Here is a 20668-nt window from a genome sequence, read left to right on the forward strand (position 1 = left end):
GTTACACTAATCTTTATCTTTTAGATGCTTTGTTTATAAAACCTTTGTGATTGTTTTTCTAACAAGAGTACTAGGTATCATTTACGAAACTGTGAAACTATAAGTTGGATGTATAAAACTACTGTAAAAGGGTCTAAGTTCCTTCCTTGCTTAAGTTTGTGATGAAATAAACCTTTATATGTTTTCATTAATTTTGAGTTGTCAATGAACTTAACTGGTCAACTACGTCATAGCCCTCTAAGTGCAACATACACCCGAACCCTGAGTGTAAATAGAGTCTCATGCCACCGCTGGAGAAAAAGGTTAGCATTATGGGTAGACTTGTAACACTTAGCTAACTAAGCTATTGGTCCTTCCCCCGAACGAAGGACGTTACAACTTTTTCCATATAACCACTTTTGTAGAGAAAATTTTCGAGTAAACCCGAGTGGAAATTTCCTGATAAAAATACGTTGATTGTAATAATTAAAAATTATTATTTAGTATTTTGTGGTGTTTTATTTAAGTGATGTTTTCTAAATTTAAAGAAAAGTGGGATAATTGACTGAGCCCTTCTGGCATCACAACTCGAATCAGGTAGAGATATAAATTCTTCATTGAATCTGGACTCTGACTGAGTTTCAATTTGGGAGTTATTTGGTTTAGTATTTTTTTAATGTTAAAAATTTAAGAGAGCATTGTAGTTGCTACTTTATCTGTCATTAACACACAGATCACAAATCAGTGTGCTGGTAAGCGATATGAATACAATAGCGTGAAATGTTGTTTTAAGCTGTAAGTGTTACTGTTAACTTTATTGCTTTCTATGTATTCCCACCTTTACCCTCACGATAGAAGACTTTCCGTTTATCCAATTTTCCTAATATGTCAAATTAAAATGCTATTTATTTTTGAAAATCTAAACATGCTGTATAACATTAAAATGAAAATCAAAGAGAGCGAAGTGGTCATTGAAGGACTTACTTACTTACTTACTCCACGGCTCTACAGCCCCTGCACGGCCTTGGCCTCCTTAGTGATAGCTACCCACTCATCTCGGTTCTTCGCTCTAGTTCTCCATCCTCTTATGCCCATTCGTTTGATGTCTTCTTCCGCCTGGTCGAGCCACCTCTTCCTGGGTCTGCCAACACTCCTCTTGCCTTCTTGTTTCCCTTGGTAGATCTTATATACCGCTTTGTCTGGTTGCATCCTTTCTACGTGCCCCAGCCAGCTAAGGCGTTTGGCTCTTATTTCACTTGTTATACTTGGGTTCTGGTAAAGTGTAGCTAGTTCTTCCTTTGTCCTAATTCTCCAGATGCCATTTTCATTGATTGGTCCATATATCTTATATAAAACCTTCCTCTCCCAGCTTTCCGACCCATACATCACTATTGGTCTCATTATGGTTCTATACAGTCTTAGTGTCAGCTTTCAGTTCACTTGTGAGGATTTTAAAATATTTCCAAATGCATGATAGCATCTGTTGCCTTCTGTTATTCTTGCTTTTACCTCTTCGGCAATGTTATTATCTTCTCTTATTGTTGAACCTAGATATTTGAAATTTCCAACTCGTTCAAACTTTTCGAACTCATTTATAGTTTGATACCTGATCTTGTTTCTTGTTGTTATCATGTATTTTGTCTTATCCTGGTTTATTTCCAGTTCAATCTCATGTCCACCTTGCTGTAATTGTTTCAGGGCATCTTCTAGTGCTTTTCGTGTTCTGCCTAGTAAGGCAACATCATCCGCAAATGCAAGATATTGTATTGTCCTATGGTTCCTCCAGGATTTATTTCAATCTTTCTATTTACATGTTCCGAACTTATGTTAAACAGCAGTGTGGAGTTGTCGTAGTCCTTTTGCAATTTGAATTTCTTCAGATAGTTGGTTTTGTATTCTAATTTTGCATTTCGAATTTCTTAAGGTCATTTCTGTCAATTGTACTAATTTTTCTGGGATATCCATCTCTCTCATTATCTTACAGAGTTTGTCTCTTTGTTTACAGTCAAATGCTTGTTGAAAGTCAACACATAATTGATGTATGTTAATATTGTGTTCAAAACGTTTCTCTAATATCATTCTTAATACAAAGATTTGGTCTATTGTTGATCTATTACTTCTAAATCCACACTGGTAGTCCCCTGTCAGTGCTTCTACGTATGGTTCTAGTCTTCTTGCCAGAATTTTTGTAAATATTTTGTATGTCACATTAAGGAGAGATATGCCCCTATAATTCTTACATGTCTTGTCATTCTTTTTGTGTATCGCACATATTTTTCCTACTGTCCACTCCTTTGGCATTTCAGCTTCTTTCCAGATCTGCTTAATAAGCTCAAAAATTTGTTTATTTAGTTCTGGTCCTCCATATTTGAGCATTTCAGCAGTAATTTGATCTTCTCCTGAAGCTTTGTTGTTATTATTAAAGCTTTGTATGGTTTTTGTGACATCTCTTAGTTCAGCTAAGTCTTGTTCTTCATCCCATTGTTGGTCATTTCTTACTTCTGATATTCTATTTTCATCGAAACGTAATAATTCTTTAAAATATTCTGCCAATCTACTTATTATTTTATTTTTATCTGTAATAAGATTCCTTCTTTATTTCTGCACAAATTTGTTCTCGGTTGAAATTCTTTCTTATAGTTTGCTGTTATTTGATACATATTCCTTATTTCTTTCTTATTATGTAGTTCATTTAGTTCTATTAGGTTTTATTTTTCCCACTGCCGTTTTTTTCTTCTACATTCTCTTTTGGCTTCTCTTCTTTTCACTATCCAATTCTGTACACTTGGTCTGGTCTTCCTTTGGAGAACTTTATTTCTAGCTACGTTTCTTTCATCTAATGCTTTCTGGAACCCTCGTCAAACCATTTCTTTCTATTAGTTTTCATTTCCCATCCTATGGTCTCTTCTGCTGTTTTCTGAATGTTTTCCTTTAATCTTTTCCATTTTTTTCTATTGTTACGGGATTTTGTATATTTTCAAAATTTTATTTCAATCTGGTTTCATATTCTCTTCTTGTCTCTAGATTTTTTATCAACAGTTTCACATTATATTTTGTCCGTCTAATCCCTTGTTTTTCTTTGTGTTTGAGATCCTCTGTGTATATCTGATGGTTACCAGGTATTGGTCAGTCTATATCTGCTCGTCTATAACTCCGTACGTCTAATATATCACTGCAATGTCTTCTGTCTATTAGCACATGGTCTATCTGATTGTTTGTCATACCATGTGGAGACTGTTTTTGTGTGGGAATGTCGTGCTACTTACAATCATATTTTTACTGGCAGCTATGCTTCTCAATAGTTGGTTTATATACATCCTCTCTTCCTATCTTGGAGTTGAAGTCTCCAAGAATTGTTATAGCATCATGTTTTGGCTGTTTATTATATACAATTTCCAGCTGCTCATAAAAGCAGTCTTTGTCCTTTTCTTCTGCTTCCTGGGTTGGTGCATGTTGTACAGTGATAACTAAGGCTCGGAAGTTGAGGAAAAATCCTTTTTTTTTTCCTAGTGTCCGAAGACGAGGCCCAACATAATATATGTTCATTTTGGGTCATTGTAGGCCAGAAAAAGGTGGGTTTTATTTGTCCTTTTTTGCCTTTTTCGGCGTTTTTTTGGCTTATTGGTCCTTTTTTTTAGCCTTTTTTAGGTCTTAACGGTTTTTTTTTTTTTTTTTTTTTTTTTTTTTTTTTTTTTTTTTGCGACTTCACCTTCTTTCGACTACGTTTTTACTGCCCATTCTCAATTCGAATCATCATCAGTTCATCACCTCTTAAACATCATTTCTGTAGTAAAGAAATAATAAAAACAGAAATAAATAAATAAATATATTTGAACCATCCCTGAAACGAGAGAAAAACATTTTTGGACGACTGAAGCAGGTACGGTACAAGGTCCTTTAACCGTAACTTGTCTGGAAGGTCGCGATGTAAGTGGCAACTTTTTCTTGTTTTAAAGCTTTCAGCACGGTGTATACGACCAGACAGCATGCGCCTGCAAAGATCTCAAGTCAGATAAGGAGGTGCTGCGCATATTCATTAAATATGTAATTAAAACTGAATTTATTAATTAATTTGGATCACATTTATACGTCCTTTTTTCTGTTTTTAGGTCCTTTTTTTATATTTTTAGGTCTTTTTATAGGTCTTTTTTTGGCAATTTATAGGTCTTCAACTTCCGAGCCCTAGTGATAACTGTGATATTAAAGGGTTTTTGCTTTTAGTCTCAATTTGCATATACGTTCACTGATTGGTTCAAAATCTATAACAATCTGTTTTATTCTTTTTGTCACTAAAAAACCGGTTCCAAAAGTATTTTGACCATGTCCACTATAGAATATTGTGAGTTTACCGTATCAATGATCCCCTCTTCCTTTCCACCTCATTTCTTGTAGTGCAATAACTTCGATCTTATAATACTCCATTATTCGTTTCAGATTATTCAATCCTCCTGCTCTATTAAGGGTTCTCACATTCCATGTTGCCATTTTCCAATTGTTTTTCCTTTTACATTGCCTGTGTCGTACCTTCATATCCATCCGGCTGCTATTACTTGGGTTCGTAACAAGTATTTTTTCTGGGATTGGACTGTTAATCCCACGCCCAACCTGGTAAGGGATTGCCTCTCACAGCTCCCAGGATCGCTGCTTTTCTGTCTGGGTTTTGTCCCTTAGCAGTTTGCTAGTTTTGGTCCGCCCCGTATATCTCCGGTAGTACCTTCCATATCTGGAAGACCTTCCCTTATCCGCCACCTAGGGAGGCGCCCGATGGGGGACTAGCAACCCCTCATGGGCATTGAAGGACTTACTGAAGATCAAATTCAGCATCATATTTTAATTGTATAACAGTAGTTGCACTTTGAAATATACCAGGCTGGTCAAGTGGTACGTTCTCTTGCTTCTGGTGTGCGCGTTCCTGATGGTTCGATTTCTTTGGAGATCAATATTTTAAGAATCAAACTCTGGATTCTTTGATTATGCAGTGGCATGGCAGTGCTACATCTCTTGATGGTTTTTTTATCATTATTTTTTGAAGAGAAAGGCTAACATGGAGATAACTCAGGGTTCCTGGATGCAGCACCAAGTATGTGGACAAAATCACATGAAAACACATGAGAATGCGGCCGCCCATGATGATCAATTTTGAATAGAGAAAAGGAGAGTATTAAAACTAAAATTCATAGACGGTACAATGTTTAACCTAAACTGTGTTATTGGTATAACTTCGTAAAACATGGAGATATTATTATGCCATCATGTAGAATTTCTGAATATGGTTCAGTTTACGGTTGCAATGAAATGTGTGTTTGTTATCCTAAATGATACACGATAATACTAATCAAATTGTTGTACGTGGATTATACCATTGATGAATGACTTAAAATCACAAACTCCGACAAATCTGATAAAATCTGAAGAGAGCATTTATGTTCAATTGAAGAATTGGATAAATCTGATAAGTCCAAAAATCTTCATGTCATTAAACAATTCATGATTTCCCTCATCCTTACTATGCATAGAAGTATCATGAACAAGGGCTCATTGATTCAAGAAAGTTCGTGGAAGTAGGGGTAAATGATTGGAGGCATGCATGCCAGGAACGTCATTTTCCTCCATTTTTCATTCATTAACAAGTCCGCCGTGTTTGCCAAAAGAGTCTTGCTGCATGTTTATTAGCCTTATTCTCTTGCAAATTTGTTTGTCGAAAATAAAGAGAAACGTTGTTGAAAGTTTTATTCAGACAAATTGTCAATGATAGTCCTTTTCCAAAACCAGATATTATGATGCCCCTCCGTATTCCCCGGTTCACCTGTAACTCATATCAATCGGTAAATAATAAATCTACCTTCTTTTCCTTGCAGTCATGACGGAGTCTGGAGACAGTGTTTTATGGCTATTGTGATTTTGACCAGTGCAACATCGTTGAAGATTCTTGTGTTTATTTACTCTCATCTGACATACAAAGTCTATTACCTTGTTTAACTATTTAAATACATAGGAATCAGTCTGTTAATTTAAATCATTTAAAACATAGTGTATCACATGTTTGTCCACAGCAAGAAAATGAAGTTGATTCACTATAGCTCTGAAGATCATCAGCTATACATCACCGGTAGTGGGAATTGCTGCCATGTGGTCTCCAAAAGTTAATTATGAACTTGGTTCACTATTACACAGAATAAATATGGCATTTCCACTGTACATTATGGCGGTGTTAGGACGAAATGGGCTAAAAATGAAATTGCTTCGCTTTAGCTCTGGATTCTTACTACAATTATTTTAGACACATTATTGGAATTTAAGGAAGAGATTTTTAATGTACACCTACTAAAACGGTCACATGGTCAATTCGATTGTGTTTTATAAACAGTTCTGAAGAAAATACGATGCAGCTTCTACGTTCTCTTTTGTAACATTGTAATTTACTAAGTCACTGTGTCAAGGGAATGTAATTTAGGGTCAATGTTACGTACTGGACGACGTTTCCTAGATAAAGGTTTTCCTTGGACATCCTACATAAACGGAAGGCGTTGTGGTTTAAGGACGTGATAACCTATCGGCGGGAAATAGAAAGAAAAACAACTTTCCATTTTGTCCTTTTCCTTGCATGTACTTGAACAACTTTCATGCATACTAACGTTCTTTTTTTTTACCTCTAGAACCCTCGAACGTCTGTATTGTGGAATATACAAAAATAGTTCGATTATTGTTGTTATTTTACTTCGCTTCTCTGCCTATTTAGGTTATTCGAAATAAAAGTGAATGATGGTCGTGTGGAATTGAAACATCCATGCCTAAACTCTAACCCGCAGCAGTTAGGTGGCGGAATCTTGCTCCTGAAATTAGACTTTCCAGCACGAACTCAGAAGCTGTTATGGGACCAGATGAGTCTCTCGCAAAGGTGCTTCACAGCATGAGAAGATCAAGTACCAGGCTGGGATGGAAGATTGTGGTAATTGAGACCTAGAATTCCAGTTGTCTTACATTAAAGGTCGTTTATTACAATTATAGTGAATGGAATTCGTATTAGGGTAGGACCGGTCTCGGGACCTAGTAGTACTCTTCGTAACTGTTTCTGAATTGTTTTCTATAATATGCTCATTATATTACAACTGCTTAATTTGAAAGAAAGAAAGAAAAAAGAAACAGAGATACAAAAGCGGGTGGGCCCCCTTTACCTCGTGGGCTCCTGGACATTTGCCAGTCCACCCACCATTTAGTTACACCTCTAATTGTATGTAGTAAAGACAAACCACAAAGTTGCTCTGAAGTTGTGAGTCCTTTTGTTATGAGATGCACAGTTACGACCAATATATGCACAAATAATACCAGAACTAATACATAGGAAAGGAACTCTTTCTCAGAAATCATATGGTTTTGTTTACAATAACTTCGTTCTTTCAGTGGATGGAGAATAGAATGAGCTGAAAAGCGAACTGTAGTTCTTAATAAATTATTTTCTGTTTTCTTGAAGTGAGAATGCATAACCATAGCTATTGTCTTTTCACCATTGTTGGTGTCTGTGATACGCCAATTGCCCCGAAGAAAAATTACATCTGATTTTGACTCTTATGATTAGGTGCCAAGAATCAGCAAGCATAATGATTTTTCGATAGCGAGGAATCGCAATCAAAAATTTTCAGGCAGCAACTTGTTTTTCAACTTCTCGTCGTAATTGTGCAGAACTCTGACTGACAATATTCCTAAATTTGGCTGAACATGGGCGGGAATATATTTCAATTTTGAAAGTTGAACACTTTGGGATTTGAACTGCCTCGTGGTGCAGGCACGTTGGGTGATTGTCTCACGATGTTGACACCGAATGATTCCGGTTCGAGTACTGGCCTGAACATGAGTAAATGTGAGTGTCCCTTCATCAATTTAATCTAATCATTGTCCGCATTCGACCGCTACCGATTAGCCAAAGATGGCAGAAAACCGACGCAAAATACGAATTGATAAAGCATTTCTCAACAGTTTCTCTCTTCTCTGATTCCCTGTTCATTTAGGGGAGACCGGAGTGAGTTGTCCCGTACGGGTGAGTTGAGGAAGTGTCTTATTCCTATCAGTCACGAATTGTCAAAATTGAAGTTTACTGTGAATATGTGCCATATATCTGGGACCAACTCACAACTAAGAAGTTGAGCATCTTATTCACAAAGTTTCTAGTGTATGACAAATAACATGATTTCCCAATCGGCAAGTAAATTTTCTCGACTGTATATTCTTCCATATACGTTTTCTCAAAGTACCTAAGCACATAGTTTATGGTAATGCTTTCGAGAAAATTATGGTGTGTTGCATTGACACTACTTTGTCGAACTGCATTCTTTAGTGAGTTTACAATGGGAAAGAAGGGGTGAGTTGGCGATATTGTCTACTCGCCCCACCAAGAGATTATATGTTTCCCCACACGTATTTTGCCCCCAAAATATTTTTCTTGGATTGTATTATTTCCTGTTTGAAAATAAATAATTCATTATAATGTGCAAAAATATGAGCAAATGTAGCTGTTGCTGTATAAACATAATGAAATACCATGTAAAACAAATCGAGGGGGAATGGAAAGAAACTCTGTAATCTTGACAGATGCCCCTGGAAAAAAAATAAACTGAAAATGGAACAAGTTAAAAGAAAACGTCAGAATGGAAATTCCAACAATGTAGCAAAACGAAGTGCAGATATTTTTGAAGCCATTCAAGCAGGGAAAATGACGAAACACAAGAAACGCCTTTCCAACAATTTGATTTAGGCAATCTAGCTTGTACTCAAAGCTACGCTAACTCTTATTCTAAAGAAGTATGATACAGTTCACCAGTTGCAAAAGGTTGGTCACACGAACTAGACTGCAGGAGGACAATTCTATCTCTGTGAAAACTATGGCTGACGACTCATTGTAAAGACTATTATGTAGCTTACTGTAAGCCTATTGAGAAATATGTTCTTCAATTAACTATTTCATCAAAAATAAGCTTAGCATACAGACGCCTTTTTTGTAAAAATATATAGGGTGATTCTCTACATGATGCACGGGACATTCGTACATGGTTAAATGAGTCTGGTATGCTGGTTACTTGATATTGCGCTGGTCTTTCACATAGTGTTTGGTTTCTTACCATATGCCAAGAACTAAAATCCTTTCTCAAATGAACAATGCAAAATTAAATAAAAAAGCTGTGTGATGCATGGGACTCAGAAAAGCATGTGAGAAGCACACAGTTCTTTTTAATTGATTTATTTCTGTGTTTTGAAGAAGTTCCAGGGTACCACATTTAGACACAGTTTTCTACAGACTTTGTACTACAATATGCAATAAACAACATTTTTATATTTATAAAAATAAATTTTTAATATTTTTTTCCTTGTGTGACGCACGGGACATTTAACATGTGATGCACAGGGCATTTCTCTCCCTTATATTGTTACTCCACTGCAGGGAATGTCTGGCTCCATAAACTCTCTCAGAAGGTGGCAACACTTTTTAAAAATTATCTCAAGGACAAAATATTTGGTATTTTAAGTATATTACCAAAGTAACCTCATGAATATATTCTAATATATGTTATTTAATTCTGCATAATGGTATTGCAGATTTGCAGATAACAGTGTAGGACTAAACTCCTATATCCTGTATCCGTACATTTTTCACAGCTGCCATTCCAGGCTGAATGTCAGACATACCTTGTGAGCTCAGATACAAGGTCTAATGAAAAAAAATACTGTTACTTGCTTTGTTGGTGCTCCTTATGAAGCAATTAATCCAAAATCATAGACCATCACCAATATTGATGAAGTTATATCTTCAGAATTCAAAAGTAGAAGGCTTTGTTTTGGCAAGAACTTCGTTGCTAATACAGAAAATTATTAATCCGGAAGTATTTTCCAACTTTACATGGGAAGGGATTAGAAGACAAGCAAAATCACTTGTTCGTACTCATGTAATGAGCAAAAGTAAATCTGCACCAACTGTACAGACTACTTTAGATTTTTCAGAAGTAGTTAGAAATATCATGCTCAAAACTAAAGTTATTTTGATAAATGAAGAAGCATTTCACGAGAGAGAAGTTGGCATGATGCTCACCCAATTGCAGGCAAAAAACCTAAACTTACCATAAAAGCTGTTCAAGATAGATACCTCTGAGAACGCTTCATCTCATGAATTATAAATTCATGTGAATGCGAGTGCAGGCTACAGCACTTGTGACTGGGACATAGTAAGATATGAAGACAAACACTATGGCGGTGCAGTTGCGAGAAAGGTTGCTGAGTAATATGAGATATCAGTAATGGTGACGGCTGGTGATACTAACCACTTCGCCGGCCCCCCGTGACAGAGTGGTTAGCCATCGAACTACGACTCCATGAGTCCCGGGTTCGAATTCCGTCTTGGACATGGGTGTTTGTGAGTGTCCATTCCTACAATTCCATCATATCATCACTCATCCCCCTCTTCACAGAAAAACGAAGTAAAATAAACCAAACCAAATCAAATTGAATCAAACGAACCACTGGCCTTTGAAGACTAATAAGTTATAGTGCCCAAGCAGGCAAAAAAAAATAAAAAACTCCTCTCATAGTTAATTCCTGAGGACAGTTCAAGTTTCAAGATGTTATGCTTTGAAGTGTGACGCACGGGACACGCAGAGTATTTGCACTGGTGTTTCGGTGGCTTGAATGAAATTGTAATACCGCAATTACATTTCCAGTATTTTATGCTGTGTATTGAAAGTATTTAGTTTGGAAATGATTTTCTACAAAAAAATCTATCTCCACAAGAAAATTTTAATATTTTGCGTGATGCACGGGACAAGGCCGCGGAGTACTTTAAAAATGCCAGTTTTGCAGTGTATAAAAAGACTAATTCCCTTATTTCCATATTCAATATGCAACTAAGTAACTCTATATTTGATAAATAATTCAAATATGTTAATTATATATACCTATAAAAATGTATCCGTACCTGAGGTAAAGTTTCAGAGTTTTTCACTTGTAAAATGACATTCAACTGTACAGAATTTTTTTTAATTTTCTTAAATTATTTACCTGTCTTTTGTTTTTCCATGATGGTTTGGATTGTACTCTACCTAAATACTATGAATAAAAAAAATAATATTTCAACTTCGTCATTTGATATCCTGGTTTCACTTTTCAGAGAATTGCCCTATATTAGATTAGAATTACAGGACAGTCTATTGTACTTGTATTTGTGAGGAAAGAATAGAAAATAAACACTGAGTAAAAAATTGAGTAAAGAATTCTTCTAATATATATATTTTTTAAAGTTTGAAACATTAACGTTTTGTATTATGGTGTTAATTTGAACACATTTTTGTAATCTGTAATTTTTAAGGCAGTACATGGTCAAAATAAAATATCCCAACCCCATCATAGGTTAGGATTACACACATATTGTCAACTGACCCTGTACACGTAGTCAACTCACCCCGTATAAGGGGTGGATTGAAAATATTGACACATTAAAAAAAAAAAAAAAAAGCAATATATTCTCAACTTTTATGAGCATGGTGAAATAAAAAATCATAGTGGTCGAGGAGACTACAGGTATTTCCCATAGCATTTTATGAATAGTAGATATTAATTTTTAAGAGCTGGAAAAAATTATACATAAAAACATGATCAACTAATCCCTGTCTCCCCTACCTGCATGATCTCAAGACGAGCCTTTTAGATATGCTAGTTCCGAAGTGAAACCGATTTCCTGAAATCTCCTCTACAAAAGATGGCAAATTTGAAAAATTTCAAATTAAAGTTTGAATAAAACGTGCGTCAACAATGTTTGTAGGTGAAGTCTTTAGTTTCTGACCTTATTTTAACAATTCGTGAAGCAGATCAATCGTATTGTGTCTTAATCAGATTTACAGAATCATATATTCCAAAAGGTAAATTATTTAGAAATGCAATATTAACTTCAAGTCTAAATTTTCAACCATTTTTCATTGCCTTTAAAAACGATACGGAGATTCAACTAAGCTAATCAATGCTACAATGAGATCTAACAATATATAATCAGCGACAGGCGGCACGTGTCGCTTGGAAACGAGCCAATCAGCAGCAACGTTTCACATCGTAGCGGCATGACAGGCAGCACAAGCCAGCGTTTGATTGGGGATATTCTGAAGCGACACGTGTCGCCTGTCGCTTGTCGCTTCGGTGTGAATTCGCCCAATTAAGTACGTACTTTCAATTATTTTGGTAGCGAGATAACGTAAGAAAAATAAACTTTCTGTGTTTACCATAATAAGGTTCCTTCAACGGCATTCTCCTTGTTTGTCAAAATATTTACGGGGATACGTAAGTAAAGCAAGGTATTAGGCAGCACCAACTTGGGAGGACCGCAGTTCAATCATGTCGGTTGAATTGTATATTTAGCAAATATGCCATATAAAGAAACCAAATGACAGAGTATTAAGTTAGGAGATGCCTACCCCACTCCCGTTCCTTCGCCACTGCGTTTGGCCAACGAAGTTGTTTGTTTTCCAAATTATACTCTATCCCGGGAATCTGTGGAGCAAGGCCGCTCCGTAAGGAGGGAGAGAGAGAGAGTGGGTGGAGCGAAGCAGTACACGTTGCTGCAAATGCAAAGGCTACAACTGCAGTCGCTTCCCCCTCCACGCAGATCCGTTCCCTCGCACGTGTTCATTGGTCGAGCCCTCTCGAATCAGTACTTGCGCAGAGACTTGCTTTCGTTCGCTTGGTCCAGAGATTCCAGAGACAGAGTATAGTATCACCAGGGTTGCCAAATGCCAGCGAACAAACGCTCTAGATTCCAGCTTAAAAATCAACAGATAAGCGTCAGGAAAAGTGAAAAATCACCAGAAATAGCGCTACATCACAAAAAAAGTTAATTATAACTTAAAATAGTATATTTTCTTTTATCAAGCATCACTATCATCTGACAAGGGAAACGTCTTTTTCATGAGAATCTTGGCCTCCCCGATAGCGCAGTGGTAGGTAGCGTCGTCGCCTTGTAACCAAGGGGTCCCGGGTTCGATTCCCGGTGGAGGCACATAGTGGTTCGGATCCCACTTTAAACTGTAGGTCCAGTCCCGATTAGCCTTACTGTGCATAAAGACAACTTAAAACAACAAATCAATCCAATCCAATCATGAGAATCTTGAGCCGTGGATAGTTCGTTCATCAATTTCAAAACGTGTGCATTGTTCCGGTAGCTACGGGTAGAGAATGGGGAAGGGAAGTGTGTTTGCAGTCGCCTCGGGCGCCAAAGTCAAGAGGGCACGAATGGAATAGTAATAATATCCGCTCCAGTATTTGAAATACGTAGTTACAAATTAAATACATTGCATTCATGTGGATCTTAAATTCCCCAGTGAAGATATTATGACTCACTACAAATTGAATATAACGATGAGATTCTTCACACCTGAATTTACACCAAAAAATCTCAAAAAACACCAGAATATCGCCTTAGATCAATTTCAAAAAGTTGGCACCAGCTCGAGGTGTCAGAACACCAGATCTGGTGTAAAATGCACCGAATTGGCAAGCCTGAGTATCACTTATCTGAGGAGGCACAGAAACAACATATGCAAGAAATAAAGCGTTCGAAATTGTTCCAATGAGACGCTCTGTTCCTTGTGCTGCATGCGTTGTAAAACAGAACAAGGCGGAAGAACTTTGTAAAGTTTCTTTCTTCCTCGTTGAGTGCACACAATAGCTCGTGACGCCACTTAACGACGCACTTCTTATCAGCTACTTCAATGCCTGCCACAAGCTAAACAACTTCCACGAAAACCTTTCCTACCAAGCGCCCTTGACAATAACGTCAGGCAGGAAATAAGAGAGAAAAACCACTCATAAAGCATTCGCTTCGACCCTGAAAATTCACACAAGCTCCAGCTACTCGTATTCCTACTTTTCGACCAAAAGTTTTGGCGAAATTTGTTAAATGCTGACTTAGTAGTATTTAACGCCGCCATTTTTTATAATTTTCGTCAATCGTGACGATGAGGATGAATAGTGTTAAGCTGTAAAGGGAGATCCAAACATACATGGACGACACAGCACAAGCCTTACTGAGGATTCTACTGACTGTGATTCCAGACACCAGCCTCGTTAGTCTGCCACAATGAAGTTCAGGGTGTACTGGAAAAGTGTTCTCACCAGACACCAATTACAGCAAAGAGACCATGGATTTTTGTATTCTCGCTTCCATAAAACCCCTGGAAATAACTAATTGTTAAACAGGGGCGGCTGCTCTTTAGGTGACAAAGTTGCGCCAACCACCATATATTTTTTGAACATACGAAGATAATTATTAAACTTATTTGGTAGCGAATAATATTTATGCAATTTAATCTTAAAGCAAATTTCTTCCCTATCATTTTCTGTCCTTGTTTGCCCTTGCACAGGATGGAAATCTGTCTTTCCGCGAGGTGGTGTACTCGGCTTCTACCATTTCAAGAGGGCATTGGAGGCTTCCCTATCCTTCTACACGCGTTTCGAGCGCTATACCTGCCTTTCCCCTATCTCGGTGTATGGGAGCCGGGTGGTTCCATGGAGAATGCAAAGACATACCAATGTTGGCAACTCAACAGCCTGACGCAATCGAACACGCATGGCATAGCACAGGGACCGTATTGTTGTCTTCTGGGCAGTACATTTGCACTTAACGATTGATTGATTGATTTGCTTTATTTTACTTCGCATTTTGTGCCACTGTTGGCTAATTTGCGAAGATGCGGATGAAAGATGATGTGATGAAATTGATGAATGGACACTCACAAACATCCATGTCCTGGCCGGGATTCGAACCCGGGACCCCTGGCGTCGTAACGCGATGTGCTAACCACTCCGCCACGGGGGCCGGCTGCACTTAACGATTCTGTACGTATATGCATGGTCGTCCGGAAGGGGAGAAAGGGGTGCCATGGCCCCTCCCTGTCACTATAATTTATGTTATTAATTATTATAAGTGCGTAAGTGCGTTGAAGGAACATGATAATTTCAGACTGAAGAGGTGTTTTTTGAGGGGGCATCGCTATGTATAAATAATGACTAGATAGCTTAAAGCGATGCGAAATCGGAAATCCTAGGTTCGAACGCCGGTGAAAGCATCAATTTCATCTGTTCATCGTTTGACCTCACCGTCGCAGTTTTATCGGGCTTGAGCCCCAAAATATATAGAAACTCGTGGTGTGATGTACGTACAATGTTAACCTTTCAACTGCTGCCAGAAAAATAAATAAATCATTTTTATAAAAAAGAAGAAATGAAGTAATACCTACGTTGTTTGTCATGTCATGCGTCCCCCCCAAATCATATCATTCGTGCCCTCAAACCATATCGTAATCCGCACAAAGTATTTAATTGCGACAGCGTGTATCATGTGCAATATTGTGTATTAATTTAAAACTTCTGAGAGAATTTTGTACACCCTCAAAGAAGCGAAAGAGTTAAGGACCGGATCAGGGAACCATCTCAACCACGCCGAGAACAACAGGCGCAGGGGTGCCCATCCCCCCCAATGCCAATGACGCATCCCTCCCAAAATTATGTCTTGCATCCCCCCCCCCAAATCATATCATTCGTGCCCTCAAACCATATCGTAATCCGCACAAAGTATTTAATTGCGACAGCGTGTCTACCGAAAGTAACTTTTTTCCTCAGCTTTACTCAACACTATATTTGATCTACCCTTCCTCCCTAAACAGAAGTGCCCATCACTCAAGGCCACCCCTAAAATCGTTAATCATAATCGAGAATATCGCTTGTCTTGTAAAGCAGCTATAGTATATAAACTTCACATTCAGCACATTAAAGCGCCAAACACGTATCCTAGTGACACACCATTGCGAACGAAGCGAGCAAGAACATTTTTACATCCATTTCTTTGCAGGCTTTCAGAAAATTAATTTAGTGGAGTGTCAATACTTTCTTACGATCACGAGGTATTTAGTCTTTTCCAGCTTCTCTTTTGGAACTTTCGGGGTCGGAAACGTATGGATAACATATCTTTAAATACAGTCTCCAAAATTTAATGTTCGAACTATCTCTCCACTACAGAAATCAGTTCACAATCTAAGATTTAACACTTTATCAAGAGCTTCCTATCTCCCCCTTTAAATTTAATACTCAATCCTACCACCAAAATTTCCATGCCAATTTTAGACTTACTGTTGATATTGAAGAGTGGATATTGCCTCCTCCAAAAAATTAATTCTCAGTCTCCACACCAGAATTTCCACAACAGTGTAAGACAATACTAATACACAAGAATTGGATACCCACCTCAATGTAATGCTCAATCCCTTCTAACTTAAATTCTAACTAAAATACCGTCCATACTCTAAGACCTAGAGTTTGATACTGTCCACCCCAACGTTTAATCCATTCAGAATACCCTCCCCCCCTAGAATCCATGTGTCAATTAAGGCCTAATATTATGTAAGAGTTGGATATCCCCCCGCCTTCGATAATACCCTTAAACACTTTCTTTTCTTCATCTAATGAATTATATATGGTGCATTTAAGGTGTAAAATTTTTTGCATATATTTTGGAAAAATATAAAAATTTTGAATTTTATATTATTTGAAGGGAACAAATCCTCCCAAATAATCTCGATGGCGCAACCTGTGCCATAATCCCCCCTGTGGGCACCTCTGAACAGGCGGAAGAGGAGGAGGCACCAGAAGGGGCGTCGAGACGCCGACACTATGGGACTATTGCGAATATCCAGACAACAGCGAAAGAAAACCACACGAAGACTCACGTGAATGCTCTAGAAGATATTCTAGGCAGATTTATATTCTTCAGATTTTGGAATAAAATCGAAAACGATTTCGCTGGCGCCCGCTGGGAAAATGGAAGCAGCGGCAAGTAGGACACGCCCGCCCGTCTACCCGGAGAACGGCACAAAGATTATCTCCAGAGAGTCGGCCAAAAATGAAGATGTTTAAAATTAAGAAAAACTAAAATCTAAAAATAAATCATCCAAATGCACTTCAAAATACATATTGGAAATAAGGGGGAGAAAGGAGTTGAGATGGGACGTGGCCACCTAAGGAGCAGCCGCCCCGTTGTTATCCACATCAGCTGAATTTGATAATGATGAATGCAACATCCAGAAACAGAAATGTTTGCATATTTTATGCAAACTTACAAGGAATATGCACATTTTTTTAAAACAGTCCGCAGCGAACCAGAGCTGGATGAAATTGTGAAAAAGAGTCTCCCTCGATCTGTCCCCACAACGTGACTCAAGAAGCGTCAACAATACAGAAAGGAAATAATATAGTGCGTGAGGGCTGTCAGGAACACAGATACCATGAATCAAGCTAGTGGTCATATAAAAATACTAACCAGCAACACCTTCATTTTTTGGCTCAACATATTTCGCCAGATCATGCCCCATGCAGAAATGATAGGAAAATAAGGGCTGGCTACTATAAAAGTACACGTGCCCCCCCCCCCCCAGTCACACACACACAACACCCTTTCGAAAATCCTGGGCACGCCACTGCAACCACCAACATTCCGAACCACGAGCCGACACTGCTGCTAAGTAAGAAAAGTTCACTTTTCTGGATCTATTTGGTCAACATTCTCTTTCTATTTTATTGCTTTGTTTCAATTCTCACAGCACAAGAAATATGTAATTGAAGGATTTTATAATCTATGAAACTTATATAAATTATAACTTTCATATTCCATCATTATAACCAGAATTCGACACTCTTCCTTTATTGTATACTAAAATAAATATATTGAAAATATAATTTTATTCTATCAGATAAATTGTTTACAAATATTTCTGTGATCCTAAACAGCCAACTCTGTTTTTAGCTATCAATAATAAGAACGTCGATTGTTAGAACAGACGTACATGGCACAAGTATGGCTCGGCGAATTGTCCATGAGTATTTTCATTAATTTTTCTCTTTCATCTATCGAGATTGATTTAGTTTATTTTGCGTCGCTTTTATTCAAATTTTGACTAATCGAGACGATGGAGAAGAACGGTGATAATATGAGATGGATTAAGGGACAATAACAAACATACATTGACGTCCCAACACGAGCCCCGGAGAGGATTATACTGACTGAGTCAAGACGCCAAACCCTCGTTAGTCTGAAAGCATGCAGCCCAAGTTGTACTACGTGGAAAAGAGGTTGACATTTGAATGCCTTATGGTCGCAGATTCAATTGCTGAAGATGAAGTTCTTCCTCCCATCTATCGTAAATTCCCACACCTGATTCCTTGTCAGACACAGGGGTGCAAACGGAGGGGGGGGGAGATATGGCGCAGACTGCGTCATCGAGGTTTGGGGGGGTATTTTTTCCCTTTCAAATAATATAAAATTCAACATTTATATATTTTTTTTCTAAAATATATCTAAAAATTCCGACACACCCCCGGAATCACCCAGGGATCAAAGTCTCTCGTCTCTCTCTCTCTCTCTCTCTCTCTCTCTCTCAACAACTCATGTCATCTCCCCTCTCCGCCCCCTTTGTTGCTAAACAAACAGCGCAGCTTCAGCGAGTACCCCTGGAGTTCACTCCGGAATCCCGACCTTCAACCGCAATAATAGACTTAACCCTAACGCACCGGCCTTCAAACCCTCTGAAAAATATATTAAATTTTGCAAACCTATACTCCTCAAGCCACCTAAACCAGAAGAAACATACAACATCAATCCAGAAAAAATATACAATTATTTCGAAATGTCTCTACGCCTACGCAGGTTAGAACAGAAAGAAAACCTTTCAACAGCGCTGAGACTCATAATAAGATACAAACATGACGAAGGAAGAAGTATTACTTTTCCATACCCGGAGGCTATAGATAAATTAACTCTTGCTACAAGTAATGTACAATTTACAGAAGACGAACTATTTAAACTTATCGAGGAGATTTTCTCAGGCAGGGAGGTGCCCTTGGAGCTTGAAGACATTTATGCTGACTTCGCGAGGGCGTATGGAAGAGTCGCGTTCTTTCACAACCAAGAATGGCCTTACTGTTATCAGGTAGTAACGCGTCCATGAACCGCAAAATCAGCGTTCTACAGGCTAACTTCAAGGGAGCAAAACTGGCAACACAAGAAACTTTAGATATCGCAAAAATGAAGAACATTGACATCCTCACTCTTCAGGAACCATACACAAAAAACAACAAAATTCCACACGTACCATAGGGAACAAAAATATTACAAGACTGTGAAAAACCAAAAGCAGCAATAGTATTATTAAACAAGAACTTAATCCCTACTAAAATTGTACAGTTTTCTAATTCACATATAAATTGCGCTCAAATTTCCCTAGGGAAATTTACATTCATCCTGATTAACAGCTACTGTCAGTTCAGCCTCAACTTAGAACTTTTTCTGGATAAGATCGGAGAAGCATGCGACGTCTATACCAACCGTAATATATTGATGACAGCGGACGCGAACTCCTCCTCCCCTTGGTAGCACGGCGATGTGACTGACCGTAACGGAGAGTTAATGGAAGATTTCATAGCGGGTCATAACCTTTACGTTGAAAACACTCCCGGGGAACCCACCAACATACAGGGGAAGAGCGGGGGCCATCAGAAACATAGACATAACGTTGACAAACCGAAATCTCCTAGGTAAAATACAGGAATGGAAGGTCCACGATATGGAATCTACAAGCGACCATAACATCATCACCTTTAATATCGCAACCGATATCATCGACACCGCAGCCAGCGCCAAAACTGCGTATGACTGGATGAGAACTAACCAACAACTCCTATTGAAAGCAATAAATCTTCCACCACAAGTGAATCTCACAAAAAATATTCATGAATGGGCAACCGTTGTATCAGAGGAATTGAAAAATGCTATCGAACATTCAACCCCGAAATTATTACTCCAGGAAATCGACGCGGGAAACCGTGGTCCAAAAAACTTACTACCTTAAAACTAGCCATGAGAAAGGCACGTAAACTATATCAAAAGACAAGAATACATGCATTGAGGATTATAAACTTAGAACTATATAGAAGGGGCAAAGGGAAATACGAAGCCGAATTAAATGAATTTAGAAGCAGTCATTGGAGAGGCTACGTCAGCGAAAAATTTAAAAAATGATAAATGGGGTCTTCCCTATAAAATTGCTGTGGGGAAAATCAAAATTGGTGCTAATTTTTCAACTCTAGACGATATGTAAAACAGGATATTTCAGTCGTAATTTGTTTCAAGGCCAGTGCTGGTGTAAAATAGTGTTTGAATAGTTATCTACACAATATTAGGCAAATAAAAATGAGTGCTCACAAGTTTGTTACTACAAGAAGTTCAGTTAGTTGTCCTATTTTTGGGCCTCCTAGTGACCTTAATTATTTAGTTTTACCAACTGTAAAAGACGTTTTAGTGTTTTACTCATTCATCAGACATGAGTTAAAAGATCAAAATAAGCCTTCGAATAAAGAATCAACTTTTCATGAAATATCAAATATAGTTGCACAAAAACTTGATGACATCTGCAAGAAGCGACAAAAATCCCATCGTATCACGTTCTCGTGTCATACAGCTTTTAGATAAGTACAATAAGGAGTACTTAAAACTTATAAGGTTTCCCAAAACGAAGCGTAATGAAAATTATGATTAAAAACTAATCGCATTTAAAGATAATTGTGAAGCTAATTTATTTGATATTGCTGCTTGCAAATGCCTTCTCTTTTCCAATTG

General features: G+C 37.9%; 1 protein-coding gene across 1 annotated transcript; it reads right to left on the bottom strand.

Moving 5' to 3' along the window:
• Nucleotides 1–984: 984 nt before the first annotated feature.
• LOC145983105 (uncharacterized) lies at nucleotides 985–1380 on the bottom strand. The gene has a single exon (XM_083116383.1). The coding sequence runs from the start codon at nucleotides 1378–1380 to the stop codon at nucleotides 985–987; it is 396 nt and encodes a 131-aa protein (XP_082972509.1).
• Nucleotides 1381–20668: the final 19288 nt, after the last annotated feature.

Source organism: Lepisma saccharinum, chromosome 2 (assembly GCF_977018435.1).
Source record: "Lepisma saccharinum chromosome 2, izLepSacc3.1, whole genome shotgun sequence".
NCBI classification, from domain to species: Eukaryota; Metazoa; Arthropoda; class Insecta; order Zygentoma; family Lepismatidae; genus Lepisma; species Lepisma saccharinum.